General features: G+C 42.2%; 1 protein-coding gene across 1 annotated transcript in view; it reads right to left on the bottom strand.

Moving 5' to 3' along the window:
• Positions 1–268: 268 nt before the first annotated feature.
• The window catches only part of LOC146678781 (ephrin type-A receptor 6-like), a 52,641-nt gene continuing 37,565 nt past the window's right edge, over positions 269–15,344 (bottom strand). Inside the window, exons 12-19 of the mRNA XM_085413388.1 lie at positions 4,727–4,852; positions 3,963–4,148; positions 3,759–3,820; positions 3,453–3,662; positions 3,205–3,354; positions 2,853–3,046; positions 2,129–2,278; positions 269–453 (exon numbers count right to left, since the gene is read on the bottom strand). Of these exons, the coding sequence (XP_085269514.1) occupies positions 339–453; positions 2,129–2,278; positions 2,853–3,046; positions 3,205–3,354; positions 3,453–3,662; positions 3,759–3,820; positions 3,963–4,148; positions 4,727–4,852 (1,193 nt within the window). The 3' untranslated portion in view covers positions 269–338. The remainder of the gene's footprint in view (positions 454–2,128; positions 2,279–2,852; positions 3,047–3,204; positions 3,355–3,452; positions 3,663–3,758; positions 3,821–3,962; positions 4,149–4,726; positions 4,853–15,344) is intronic.

Raw genomic sequence — 15,344 nt, 5'->3', positions numbered from 1 at the left:
GGAAAGAGAAGAGGTATTGGTGAACACTTGAATAGACACTAGAGAAAAGAAGTCCTAAATTCAAGTGAATGCTAGTATTTGCTGAGATAATAAAGAGACCGCATTTGGCCAACGCCAGAGGTTGGTTGTTGTGGAGGCTGTATTGATAATGATCCAGATGATGATGTGTGTGCTAACTAGACCACATGTGGTCTAGCAGCAGACCGCTCTCATACGAGCAGCATGTGGTACCTGCTACACCTAAGAGTCTGGTGTTTTGTGCAATTAGTTGAATGACGATGCCAAGGAACTTGTTTCCAGCTCAGTTTGTACACACAGTCTGACTCTGTGCAATGGGCTCACACTTGAAAGCCACTCTGCTGAATGTGGTGAAGCTGCAGGCGAAGGGACTGTATGCTGCTTATGATTCTCCTCTGATGGCCAATCAAACAGACTCCAATACGTCTGATGTCACTGAAGAAAGAGGAGAGAAGAGATAAGAACAGCAAACCTACTTTCTACAACAAGGAAAACACAAAACTGTAACAAGCAAAAAGTTGACGGTGTTAACAATGACCACATTTAACGTGAAAGCACAATAGTGGCAGTGTTGTAGTTTATGTTACACAGTCAGCATATGTGAATAAAACTTGGCTTACAGTACTGTGTAAAAGTCTTGAGCCAACATTTCTTAATAATTTACATCCAAGGAGGCAAACGTCATTGTAATTTTTAAAGTGGTCTTGAGCAATAGTTCTCCAAAGCTCGTCTTTGGACTGGCTGCTTTATCACTCATTTTCAGTGAAGTCCTTTATTTTTTAAGGTGGTTTACACTGACAAATTGTACAAACATAAAAAAGCACCTGAATTAGTGTTGTGTTACTACCTGTATGTCGCAAAAACAAATAATTTGTTACAGTTTCTTTAGTTCAGTCTAAAAATTGTCAATGACAACACAGTTTGTCAAACATGAGCTTTTTTTGTACCAAAAAGATGATTCCCAAAGTGCTATTAGCTGAAAACCTGGCATATCTTTGCATAATATGCAGTGTGTTCTTAACAAATTAGAGGAAATTGGATAAGTGGAGTACAAAAGAAGAAGTAAAGGGCTTAAAAAAAAACCCTCTACACAGTAGATGAACACTATCTGAAAGTAAATTTCTTAAGAATCAGCAAAAAGAAATTCAGCAAAGACAAGCAAAGAAGTGGTCTCAAATGAGGATGCCTGTCAAGAAGCATTCTTAACAAAGGGAAAGGAGGAGAAAAGCCTGAGGTATCAGTGTCAGTAGGTCTGATTGAGTGATGAATCCACATTTGAAGTTTTTGGTCAAACCAGCATCAGTATCTATGAAGGAGGTCAGAGAGGCACAACAGTAAGTGTGTACAACCCTGTGTAAAACACGGTGGAACCTGTGTCATGGTTTCTGGGTGCATTTCAGTCAGTGGTGTTGGGGATGTTTTCAAATGAAATCATGAAAACAGAAAATGCCATCCAGAAAATATCCGATTGACAACAGTTTCATTTTCCGCATGGCAATGATTCCAATCACACTGCCAATGAAGTAAAAGCATTCCTGGAAAGAAAAACACATAATGGATGGATTGGCCTCCCCAGAGACCAGACTTTAACATTATTGAAGCAGTGTGGGATCGTCTTTATAGAAAACAGAACAAAAGGCAGCCAACATCTAAAGACGAGCTTTGAAAGTCCTTAAAAAACCTGGAGAACTGTTCCTGAAGACTACTTAAAGAACTTACAAGTAAGCTTACCTAAGAGAGTTCAGGTTGTGTTGAAGAATAGGTAAGGTAGTCATACCAATATGACTTCCAAGTTTTTTTTTTAAAACTTTACATACTACATATTCCAATAATTCCCTATACCGATTTCCTGTTTTCCTAGCAAATTTAAGACTTTTAGCACAGTATTGCAGTTCAAGTTTCTTGACCGTGCTGTGGTTAAACCAGCAGGCACACACAGCATAAAAAATAGGATATTTAAAAAACAGCTGCACAGCACTGGACAAAACTCAATAGTTGAATCGTGTTTTTTACAGTGTCAATATTTCCTGCTTGTTTTATGCAACTTAGTTTCCTTTTAGTGTACGTTTTGATAGTGTAACTGCTCTCTGTATAATTTGGCTCTGCTCACTCTATGCTCATGATTGAAATAGAATCCAGCGTCGTGTATCCTGCTGCAAGAAAGTTGTTCTTATACTGGCTCATTTTGATGGAGTCGAGCCAGTCGCCGATAGAGATGAAAAGAGGGTAATCTGGCATGTCGTCTGGGGAGTCAGCGAAACTGATATGGCAAAGAGAAAAACACAGGAAATATTCTTTGAATAAACAGTTTAGATGCATAAGAATTACCAGTCAATCAAAATTATACCTTTACCTACCTATTCTTTTCTGATAGTTTCCTTCAGGTTCAACATTTTTATTGGTTTATGATGTGATGCACTGGGACGCTACAGTAATATGCAATACATGTCAAACCTCATAATTTTAGTAGTGTAATTATGTAGCTATAATTCTTAGACATTCCTTTCTGTGTAGTTAAATGCACCCATTCTGCATCCTGAATGTTTATGCTGAAATGCTTTTAACCGTGGTTATATGTGTCCTCATACTTTTGTGTATGTTTTTTTAAATGCATGCATAGTCATATATGCCATCATGATTGCATGTATTTTTTTCGATGTTTTTTATGTAAAGCAACATGCTATAGTCGTAACTGTACTCAAGACCAGGAAAAATGAATTTGCCTTATTTTCAGTGCAGAACAGCTCCATATTTTCCAGATTCTACACTATCTTAGTGTCTGTATATACTGTATATAAACAATGGAAACAGTCTCTGCGTTATCCGATACTTACCTCTGAACATCATTGGCTAGATTCAGCAGCCCACTGGGATTAATTATGAGTTTGTCGAGGAACGACAGCACATCACTGAAGTGTGGGCGCTGGCTGTATTCCTTTTGCCAGCAGTGTAGCATGAGCTGATGCAGCGTCACAGGACAGCCCATTGGTGCTGGTAGACGATAGCCTTCTTCAATAGATAAAATGACCTGAGATGAATGTCAGTAAACATACTGTTGAATCTCAAATAAAACAATGATTCATTCATTTGTTTAAAGAGTTACACTCCTCATACAAGAGACAGAATTGCAAGAAATTGAATGAAGTGTTGACTATACTGAGGAGTTTAGAGCGAAAAGCAACTTACGTCTTGATTGGACATCTCCCAGTAGGGCCTCTCTCCATATGACATCACTTCCCACATGACAATGCCATAGCTCCATACATCACTAGCTGAGGAAAACTTTCCATAAGCAATTGCCTCTGGTGCTGTCCAGCGTATTGGTATCTTTCCTCCCTAACGCAAAATAGAAACACAGGATCCTCTTGTTAGGGCGATATTCAGACTTCAGTATCATTATTGATGCTGTAAAATCTTCCAGGAGCTGCACTCACTGTAGCTGTGTAGGCTGCTTCGGTGTCATCTTCAAGAACTCTGGACATGCCAAAATCGGAGACCTTACACACCAAGCTTTCATCAACCAAGATGTTGCGAGCAGCTAGGTCTCGGTGAACATAACCCATTTCTGAAAGATAGGTCATACCAACTGCGATGCCCCGCAGCATGCCAACCAGCTGGAGCACTGTGAACTGACCATCACGTGCCTGAGGTGGTATTAAGACAGAGAGGGTACAAACAGCGTGTGAAGAAGACAATCTTCAGGAATGCACCATACCAGTGTGAACATGCATTCCCCTTACCCGGAGGAAAGAGTCCAGTGCTCCATTTTCCATGTACTCCACCACAATCATTATTGGTCTGCCTGAGGAAAAGGAGAAGGACTTGATTTGACAGCTCAACGGAAAGAAAAGAGACCAACTGCAAAAATGCAAACCCCCCCCCCCCCCCCCCCCCAAAAAAAAAAAAAAACAAGAAATGGAAGTCAAGCTGTGTAAAGAGCTTACTCTTAGTGACCACTCCCTCCAGCCTGATGATGTTGGGGTTGTTAAACTGCCCCATGATCGAGGCCTCACGCAAAAAGTCTCGTCTCTGTTGGTCCATATAACCACCCTTAAGGGTCTTTATTGCCACAGAGATGTCCATCCTGCCTGGTACACGCAAACGGCCACTGCAGACTTCTCCAAATTCACCTACAGAACACAGAAGATTTCCTTTCACTTACATAATAAAACATATTCAAAGTAAAAACTAGAAAACAGATTAAATGCTGGGTATTGTTCCTGAATCCTTACTCTAAAGTGAAAACGACAGACGAAATAAAAATGAACATGACTCAGATAGACATGCAGCCTAATCACTGGAGGAGATATATGAAATTCATCACCACTAGGCCTACTGCACAGTTAGTTGTCTGACATATTTAAAACCATGCAACTGCACATGGGTTCCACCAGATGGAGCTCATATTACAGAAACCCCTGAGAAGGGGGCACCTTCATAATTACTCAGGGGTTTATAAGCCGACACAATCTGTTCAAATTAATGAACCATCAAACTCCATTATTCAAAGCCTGCAGTGTTAGCATCTCTAAGGTCCAATACTAATATGCTTCAGCATTTCTTTTTATATAGCAGACAAACATTACTGGCAAGTTTTGCAAATGCCTATGTATCACTTTCTTGGAAAAAACACCCGGGTTGAAGTCCGATTTCATCCGTTTCATCCGATGAATTATCACGACTTACTGATTTGTATTAGTTGTTTTACCTGCGCCTATCACCCTCTCGATGCATATGTAAGAGGGGTTTATCTCTTTGGCAAATTCCTCCACAGCCTGAGTGGGGTCTTCATATGTATCTGGATCCACATAGGTCTTTATTCCAGAAAATGGGACTAGAAGAGAAACAGACAATATAATGTATTCTTTTATGTATATTGTGGAGTAGCACATAAAAGTTAGAAATGAGGTTGAACTGCTTTAATACATGAGTACAAGCTGGATAAAGTTCTTACACATTTCTCCACAACAAGGACACACAACCAGACAGAGAGAACAGTGTTAAACACATGTGCTCAGAAGAGATTGTGAAAGGGTTTTTAAACACAAACTGAACTAAAGATGAATTCTGCCCAGGGAAAAAAAATGATAATTTTTATTGATTGAGTGAATGATTGATTTTTACACATAAGGTATGGAAATTCTCATATCTAACATTATCTAATCAGGTCCAGGAGGGTATAAAAGATCTCTTAACTTTGTCTCAGAGTGAGACGTTGAATGATAGGTTATTTGATTATGAAATTCTCATCCTGCATGACTTGAATGAGAAAACTTTCTTCCCAAACAGATATTAGTTTTATCAACCACAGTGCATATTTTGTTAATCTATTCAAAACCTGAAGCATTTGCAAGCATAAAGTCATTATCTGGCTTCTCTAAGCCTGCAGGATATTCTGTTATACTGAAGCCAGACTGTGCAAGAGAAGGTGATTCTTTATTCAACTGTGTTAGTCCATAATTGGTCGACTATTTGCTTCTCTTATATTGTGAGGTTTTTCTGTTATTTTGTCAAGGGATGGAAAAGGGGGCAGAAAAAGAGAAAGAAAGAGCTGGGAAAAAAAATCCCCAGAGCAGTATAAAAAGACATTGCAGACAGTTAGAATTCTGCATCTTCCTCTCTGGCTGAGGCTGGGGATGCTGCTGCAGTGGTGTGCATTATGACTGGCACGAATGATAACTGGAAGTTGTCCGTGGTACACCTCAAGCAGATGAGCTTGGGACTAAATGTACTTTATAGCTGCGTCAGCTTGTGTTGTGGAAGCTTGAAGGCTTCGTCTACCCACCTCTGTCTCCAGGGTGTCTAAGCTCAGCTCTATAATAGAACAAGCCTTTTCTACCAGTTTGTTGAGCCTGGTGGCATCCCCCCACCTGGGTGATGGCTCCCAAGCACACACGAGCAAAGAACAAATAGCACAGAAAAAACTGGTGCGACTCATATAGATTTCATTCTACTGGATAGAAAGAAATGACTCATAAAAGTACATATGTATCAGCAAGGCCATTGTTACTGTTTGGCATAAAGTAAAATTAGACTCATTCTTAAATAAGCTGCTGAAAAAAATCTCTGTCCAACTTCCAGCACCATCAAGGAAAAGACTCGGAGAGCAGTATTAGGACAGCAGATGACTGAAATAATTATCAAATGTGGACACAAGCACCAAAATATGAGTGTTTGTTCCTCTGCAAAATCCCATTAGCCACTTAAATTTTCAAAATGTTCCAATTTGGCCATCCTTTGCATTTTATGAAACAACATTTTTCACTACAGAATGTCATATAACTGATCAATTTTGGAAGTTTTACACTTAATTTTGAATTATTTTAACAAGTCAGATGTGTTACTTGAAAACTTCCTCAGAGCTGGTTTGTTTGAAGTAAAACAAGATAACTGCAGATACACATAATATGTTACATGCTGCTCCAGTGGTCCAGTAACAGTGCTGTCCAGCTTGACGGATTACCCTTTGTTCTGTCCTTATTGTGCGTCCCTTTGCCCAACTTGACAGACAGCTAACGGTTTCAATGAACATTGGAGGCGGAAGTAAGTTTAAGGTTTTTTACTTCGTCAGTAGTTCAATGATTGACATCCTTTTCTTCCCGTAAAACTAAAAACAAACACAAAGTAAATGTCACAAGATGTCTTTTCCTCTTTACACACACTTCTAGGATATGAACTATACTGTTATATAGTATGTGTAATCAACAGCGACTCAGTATTGATCACAATACAACTTAGCGAGTTTAGCTTCCTCAAAGATAAACATAGCACATGAAATAACTGGTTTCTAAACAAATCTATGTAATAGAAATGCACCAAATAAACTTGTAAACATGTTGTACATTAATACTCACAAGCAATAACTCTCCAAGGCAGAAACGTTTTAAAGAGCAACAACATATTCTGCAGGCTAACAAGCGACCAGCTTCCTGTTTCCTCTACCCACAGGAACACAGAAAAACCCCACCAAAATAAAAGCTGGTGAGTATTTCCACTATGACCAGCAGAGGGTGCTGAAGAGAAAGAACCTATGCATGTCATAACACTCCCCGTCTGGTATTGTAAAATACCATTATGAACCAACTGAAACATCATAAACTGCAAGATTTTACAGATTATATCTGAATACAATGTTTACCATCATGACACACATACTTCTCAGTCCTTTGGGGACATCAATAACACTGTCTCTGACACAGGTCTCAGGTAAGTATTAATAGTTCCATTTCTCGAGACCCTCACTTCAATCTTCCTGACCCTGCCATCCTTATCCGGGAAGATCTGGTTGACAAGTCCCATTGGCCATTCATTCCGCCTCGCTTGTGCGTCTTTGATGAGCACCAAATCTCCCACCTTGAGGTTTGTATGGTTACGTTGCCACTTGTTCCGGCTTTGCAGTGTCCCTAAGTACTCCCGTCTCCATCTGGTCCAAAATGTGTTTGCAAGGTGTTGAACTTGCCTCCACTGCTGTCGATGGAGATCCTTCTCAATAAAACTTCCCGGAGGGGGAAGAGGAGTGCACACCTTCTGAGTGAGAAGCATGGAAGGTGTCAACAGGAAGGGTGTGTCAGGATCTGTTGTGATAGGAGACAAAGGTCTAGCATTAATGATGGCTGTTACCTCTGCCATTAGAGTAGAAAGCACCTCATGTGTCAAGTGAGAGTGCGGGGTTTGGAGAAGCATTGCATCCAGGATACGTCGGGACAATCCTATCATACGTTCCCAGCTTCCTCCCATATGAGAAGAGTGAGGTGGATTAAAGATCCAGGTGCATCCCTCTTCTCCCAGGTATGTTTTAATGCTTGACACGTCGGGATCTGTCAGTGTGAAACCTAGCTCCCGGCAAGCACCAACGAAATTAGTCCCACAATCGGATCGAATCTGCTTAACAGGCCCTCTCAAAATGAAGAATCGACGCAGGGAATTGATGAAACTTGATGCGTCCATCGACTCAATCAGTTCAATGTGCACAGCACGTGTGCTAAGACATGTAAAAAGAACAGCCCACCTTCTGCTATTTGCCTGGCCTCCTCTTGTGCGCCTTGTGACCACAGACCAAGGGCCAAATACATCCAAACCCACGAAGGTGAAAGGAGGTTCGGTGCTGATACGATCAGAAGGCAGATCTGCCATTCTTTGCTCAGTTGCTTTCTTCCTAAGTCTGTTGCAGGTGATACAGTTGTGGATAATCTGTTTGATTAGCCTCCTTGCTCCTGTAATCCAATATCCAGCAGTACGGACTGCACCTTCTGTGAACACCCGTCCCTGATGCATTACTCGCTGGTGATGGTGTTCTACTATCAACTTGGCAACATGGCTACCACCTGGAATAATGAGAGGATGTTTCTCCTTGTAGTCGATGTTGGCGTGTTTGAGCCTTCCACCTATCCTCAAGAGTCCTTGATCATCACAGTAGGGACTGAGTTTTTGTAAAGAGCTGTGTTTTGGTATGTCTTTACCATTAGCAATACAGGCAAGTTCCTCCTCAAACATTTCCTTCTGCACACTTTTGATGACGACAATCTCAGCCTTTGTCAGTTCCTCTGCTGTGCGAGACTGTTTGCAATGATGCCATGAACTGCAAGAGGGACCTTCATCTTTGCTCTTGAAGACCTTTGCAATATGAATGAGCAAACTAAGGGCCTTGAGGAGTTTCTTCAAAGAGGAAAAACGTCTGAACCTTTGCGATCCAAGCAGAGACCCATCATTACTCGTGTGAGTGACAAAGCTGCGTATTTCATCATCCAACTCGGGGTCCACAAGGTCATAGGTTTCAGCTTCTCTTGTAACACTAGCTTGTAACAAGAAGGCAGGTCCTTTAAGCCAGGCACTGTCACCAAGCATGGCGGCAGGCACCGAGCGTGTGCCTATGTCAGCAGGGTTAGAGCTCGTAGGGACATAGTGCCATTGTTTTGGTTCTGAAATCCTCCTGATTCGCTGCACCCTGTTGCCAACATATACATAGAACCTCTTCGTCTGGTTGCTTATATAACCTAAAACCACACGACTGTCTGTGTAGAATTCAACTGCCTCAAGATTTAGGTCCAGTTCACTTGTGATGACTTCAGCAAGCTCTGCAGCTAAAACAGCAGCTCCCAATTCCAGTCTTGGAATTGTATGAGCAGATTGTGGGGCCAATTTTGCTTTCCCTAGAACGAAGCCCACCTTATGGTTCTGATTTTCGCCAGTGGTCTTTAGGAAAGCAACTGCTGCAATGGCTTTAGTGGAGGCATCTGAAAAGATGTGTTACTCTTTTCTGATTGCTGTTGACATCGTAGCAGAAGCGTAGGTCCTTGGAATATGTACATTCTTGAGATCGACAAGAGATTCTTTCCATGTATCCCACTCGGCCTCCCTTTCTCTAGGCAGTGGAGTGTCCCAGTCTAGGGCCTCACTTGAAAGTTCTCTCAGCAGCATCTTTCCCTGGATTGTAACCGGTGAAGCAAATCCTAAGGGATCAAAAAGACCATTGATTGTAGCTAAGACACCTCGCTTTGTAAAGGGCTTCACTGTCTCTGCTACTCGAAAGGTAAAGGCGTCTTTCTTTAGGTCCCATATCAGACCAAGACTTCGCTGTGTAGGTGTCACATCAGTCTCCAGATTTAGCTCTTTAAGCCCCTTTGCACGGTCATCTGGAGAAAACGCATCAAGAACCTCAGAGCTGTTTGATGCTATTTTATGCAGGCGAAGGTTAGATGTGGCAAGCATTTCCTGTGCTCTCTTCATTAGATCAATAGATTCACTGGCTGTGGGCCTTGACATAAGCGCATCGTCAACGTAGAACTCCCTCTCAATGAAGCGTCGTGCATCTGATCCGAATTCCTCTTCACCATGAGCTGCTGCACATCGAAGGCCGTATATAGCTACGGATGGTGAGGGGCTGTTGCCAAACACGTGAACCTTCATTTGATACTCACAGATGTCATTGGCAGGATTGTTGTCTTCATGCCAGAGGAAGCGCAAATAGTTTCGATGGTCCTCTCTTACAATGAAACTGTGAAACATCTGTTCAATGTCAGCGGTTACTGCAACAGTTTCACGTCTGAACCTCAACAATACTCCCAATAAGCTATTATTGAGGTCAGGTCCAGAGAGGAGAACATCATTGAGAGAGACGCCATGGCACTTTGCACTTGAGTCAAACACAACCCTGATCTGATCCGGCTTCTGAGGATGGTACACCCCAAACGTAGGTAAGTACCAGCACTCCTTGTCCACCTCAAGTGGAGTAGCCAGTTCAGCATGGTCACGATCAAATATGTTCTGCATGAAAGCAAAGAAATGCTTCTTCATTTCAGGCCTTTTTTCAAGGGTGCGCTGAAGAGAGGATAAGCGTTTGACGGCCTGGTCGCGATTGTTGGGCAGCCACTGGCGAGGTCCCTTAAATGGAAGTGGCGCCACCCAGCTGTTGCTGTCATCTATGAACATCTCTCTCTTCATGACCTCTAGGAACAGTTTGTCTTCAATAGAAAGGCCGATTTTGTTATCGTCCTCGGATGTATCAAAGATGGTGCTTCCAAGAGTGCATGCCTTAACTATAGGTGTTTTGGTGGTAGGGAAGGCTTTACGCTCAGACTTGGACCCATAATTCTCTTTGATATGAACCATATTTGGACATGGTCTGAAATAGGATGGGCGATTGTTCTCAAGCACATTAGTGTGATAGGCATCCACAGCTGCAGGCTTATGAGCATCACCTAAACAGACGTCACCAATGATGACCCATCCCAGGTCCAGTTTCTGTGCATATGGGGCATTGTGAGGACCGTTTCTATGCTGCCTCGCTTTGTGGACACTAAGTAGGTCACGTCCAAGTAAAAGGAGGATCTCAGCTTTGTGATCGAGTGGTGGGATGAGATGGGCTATTGGCCTTAGATGAGCATGTTCTGCTGCCACCTCAGGGGTAGGTATCTCAGCTCTGTTACTCGGAATGTTATTACATTCAATTATTGTCGGCAGCGCGACTGATGTGGCGCCGTCTAGTGACTCCACTACAAAGCCTGTAGCTCTTCTACCCATCATTTCTGTTGTTCCCGCACATGTACGAAGTGTGAATGGAGACTCTGACCCCTCTATGCCATAAACATCAAAAAACTCTGACCTGGCAAGTGACCGATTACTCTGATCATCGAGCACGACATAAGCCTTTGTCACTCGCTCTGGCTGCGCTTTTGGGAAAACCTTTACCAAGCAGATCTTAGAACAGGATCTTCCTCTCTGAGCTTCTCCACATACTTCGGTACAAGTCGATGTTATAGCAGGCTGAGTTGTCTCTTCTGTGCCCTCCCCGCCATGACCAAAGAGAGTTGCAGGAGGTGGTCCTGGATGAAGGGCAGAGATATGATTCCTGCTTTCACATTCTGTACACTTGATTGTTGTGTTACAGTTCTTGGCCATGTGACTAGTGGAAGAACAGCATCTAAAACAGATACCATTGTCCTTGAGGAAGGTCTTACGCTCCTCAATGGGTTTATTGCGAAACCCTCTGCAGCGCTTGAGGGGATGTGGCTTTTTATGAATAGGGCACTGCCTTTCCACATCACAGGTTTGCTCTCTCACGCTGTCTTGGCCAGCTTTCCCCTGTGATATTTCCGTCTTGTGAGCAGAGACCAAACCCTTATAGGTCTTCCTCACTGTAGTATCTGATCTAAAGTGGTCTGTTGTAGATGCTAAGAGCCTGAAGCCTGGATCATTGCGGGCTTGTGCCTCTCTGCAGACAAAGTCACAGAGAAAGGAAAATGGCGGAAAAATGACACTATGGTCAACTTTATACCTAAAACCCTGAGAGAGCCACTTTTCCTGGATATTGTGTGGTAACTTGTCCACAATTGGAGCGACACCACGTGCAGTGTCAAGATAGCTTAGCCCTGGGAGATAACCCTCTGATTTTGCTGCCTCAACCTCTTGCAGCAGGTCACTAAGCTCTCTCAGCTTAACAGGATCTTTGCTACTGACCTTTGGGAAGTTTGTAAGCCTGTCGAACAGTGTTTTTTCAATTATCTCTGGAGAGCCAAAACATTCCTCCAAGCGCTCCCAGGCTTTGTCCAGTCCAACTTCAGGACGACAGACATGCACCGTCTTTATTCTTTTCACATGCCGTGCTGAGTCGTGCCCTAGCCACTTAATAAGGAGGTCCAACTCTTCACTGGGGCTGAGTTTTAGTCCACTGATTGCATTCAGAAAGGAGGATTTCCACGCCCAGTAATTTTCAGGGCAGTCATCAAACTTTGTGAGACCAGCATTAATAAGATCCCTCCGTGCCAAGTACCTTGCTATATCACCCACCTGAGCACTGCCATCTGGTAGGAGTTGAGGTGTGACTCGATCAGGCGACCTTTCCCTTGTGCTCTCTGGTGGGTGCGGTGTTGAGTGGGGATAAATACCAGACTTTGGTTCCTGAGATAGCCCTGATGTTGGAATGGCTTTGTTTCTCATTTTGAACAAGTGAGATTCAACATATGGAGTACCAAAGCTTTGCCTGGGTTGAATCGTGGGCTTCAGCTCATGAACAGTTGACTCTCTATGCTCTTCCTCTGGTTTAGCACTCTCGGTTGGCTGTAGATGCTGCTCCACATACTGCCGTGTCCTTTCAGCAGTCTCTTCAAGGGCTGGTTTCCTTTCAGTTTTGACAGACTCCTCTGCTGCAACCTCAAGGATGCTGGCTTCAGCCATAGCTGCTGCTACCTCCTTTTCATACTGTAAAGTGTTCAATTTGGCTTCTATGCGAGCCTTTTCAATCATCATTTCTGACTCTATTTTGGCATAATCAGCTCGTGCGCGAGCTGCCTCCAGTTTAGCACGAGCTGCAGCAGCGGCTCGACTGGCTGATGATCCACTCGATGCTATAGAGGCCACTGACCTGGTCTCTAGAGCCGACAGCTGCGTTATTTCTTTTGTGACTTGTGTGTCCTCCATCCCACAATGCTGCTGTGTGGCAAGCGTAAGCAGTAGTAGAGATGAGACGTGCTGGCAGACGAAGTTGCTGTTTTTGATTATCTCTGCCTGCTGAGAAGCTGCTTTTTTACTGTTCTGTCCTTATTGTGCGTCCCTTTGCCCAACTTGACAGACAGCTAACGGTTTCAATGAACATTGGAGGCGGAAGTAAGTTTAAGGCTTTTTACTTCGTCAGTAGTTCAATGATTGACATCCTTTTCTTCCCGTAAAACTAAAAACAAACACAAAGTAAATGTCACAAGATGTCTTTTCCTCTTTACACACACTTCTAGGATATGAACTATACTGTTATATAGTATGTGTAATCAACAGCGACTCAGTATTGATCACAATACAACTTAGCGAGTTTAGCTTCCTCAAAGATAAACATAGCACATGAAATAACTGGTTTCTAAACAAATCTATGTAATAGAAATGCACCAAATAAACTTGTAAACATGTTGTACATTAATACTCACAAGCAATAACTCTCCAAGGCAGAAACGTTTTAAAGAGCAACAACATATTCTGCAGGCTAACAAGCGACCAGCTTCCTGTTTCCTCTACCCACAGGAACACAGAAAAACCCCACCAAAATAAAAGCTGGTGAGTATTTCCACTATGACCAGCAGAGGGTGCTGAAGAGAAAGAACCTATGCATGTCATAACACCCTTTTACTCATACATACAACTAGATTCAGATATTTAACATTCATCTGGTGCCAATGAGTGAATTTTATGAATTCAGTGCATGAAGGCTTCTTTACCCTTGGCTCAGCTCTCTCACACTGGCGCACTCTGTCATCAACGTTTTTAACGGCTTATTTTTTCACCGGCTAACACAGAGAGATAATCATGTACCGCCACACCAGCAGACACTTTAGAATCACCCGATAACCTGACAAGCATGTCCTTGGACTGGTTCCGGCCTGGAACCCTCATGCTGTGAGGTGACTGGCGGCACCACAGCGGTGTTGTACTGAGTAAGTCCTGTAACTAATCTGACTGTCGTAAGTTCATTAGTGTTTTATCCTTTCCCAGTTTAGTCTATGGTAAACTGACTGCAATTATTAGAGTGCTTTATTACTCTCACCTAACACTCAAAGTACGGCATGAGCTCCATCCATAAATGCATTTTTAACATTAACATGCAAACCTAGATGGATGCTTCAGAGGATTCAGAACAAACACGCAGTATTAATCACAGTAAGTAAGTGATCATAAAAGAGTATATGTACCAATTTTAGTTCTCATATCACCTGTAAACAATTTCCCTGTAATTTCATTTACCTGCTGCACTATAGAGAAGAACCAGATTAGTTACCTGCACACAAACAGTAGCAGTGCACACTTAGAGATGGGCCTTGTGTCCAAAGGACAAGAAAATGGTATGTCAGCATGTTACAATATTTTCCTCACAGTCTTTAATGCTCTTCTCGATCAATAAAAAAAAGCCCCAATCAAACACACACAGGTAAAATTGTTAGATTTGTGTCGAGAGCCAAACTTGTTTCCCTGCAGGCCTCAAATCGGATCCTACAAGAGCTCTCACTGAATTGCCTAAGTAAAACACAGGGCACAATAATACGTCCTCCCTATGGGGCAATCTATAACCCTGTTTTTATCTGTAATTGTAGCACCACTGTAATTATTAACTGGAACAGCAAGTTTTGTCAAAAAACCAATAGTGGGTTTCTGGCAAACTGTGAGTGATTTAGCACAGAAAATAGGCCCAATCTGTGTGACAAAAGCCCAAACATAGTGAGAGGGGACTTGAAATGGATTTTTAAGAGTCAAAATCTCACCAATAGCATGCTCAATGGTGAGCGAGACAGAGGGATTTCTTTTTGTATTTTGTAAGACGATGCAATGTGTGTGTTTACTCAAAGTATTAAAACGACAAAAACAAGGAACATTGGCGCTGCAGGTTAATCTTCTGCTTTCTGGATTACTGACTGACATTAGAGTTTTAAAAATATATTTTAAAGTCCACATATGTGTATACCTGAATTTGTAGTTATTGGTGCAGGACATTTTAACTGTAAAAAACTTCTTTTAATAAGTACAGTTAACCTAATATTTGCCCTATATTGGCTGGATACCTGACTCTTACCTGAATATAAATTTAAAAATAACATTGCTTTTTAAGATTACTTGCAGTTTTCATTTTTTTGCCTTAATCAGTTCTTTTAAAAGGCTATTTGGCTTTGATCTTTTTTCATTGCACACTAACATTCGCCTAATGTAGGTTTGAACAAGCTCCAAATCCAAATCAATCCACCCTATCTACCAGCACGTGGATGGACTGTAATGAACCAGTGTCTTTAAATGCATCCTTTTGGTCTTATTTTGTTTTTGAGCCATAACAGGAATTACAAAGAATTGAACTGTAA

This window comes from Rhamphochromis longiceps, linkage group LG1 (assembly GCF_057381845.1).
Source record: "Rhamphochromis longiceps isolate RC_006_pf linkage group LG1, R_longiceps_female_GT1.1, whole genome shotgun sequence".
Lineage (NCBI taxonomy): Eukaryota > Metazoa > Chordata > Actinopteri > Cichliformes > Cichlidae > Rhamphochromis > Rhamphochromis longiceps.
The sequence above is the reverse complement of the archived record's forward strand: the minus strand, read 5'-3'. Positions and strand labels throughout refer to the sequence as shown.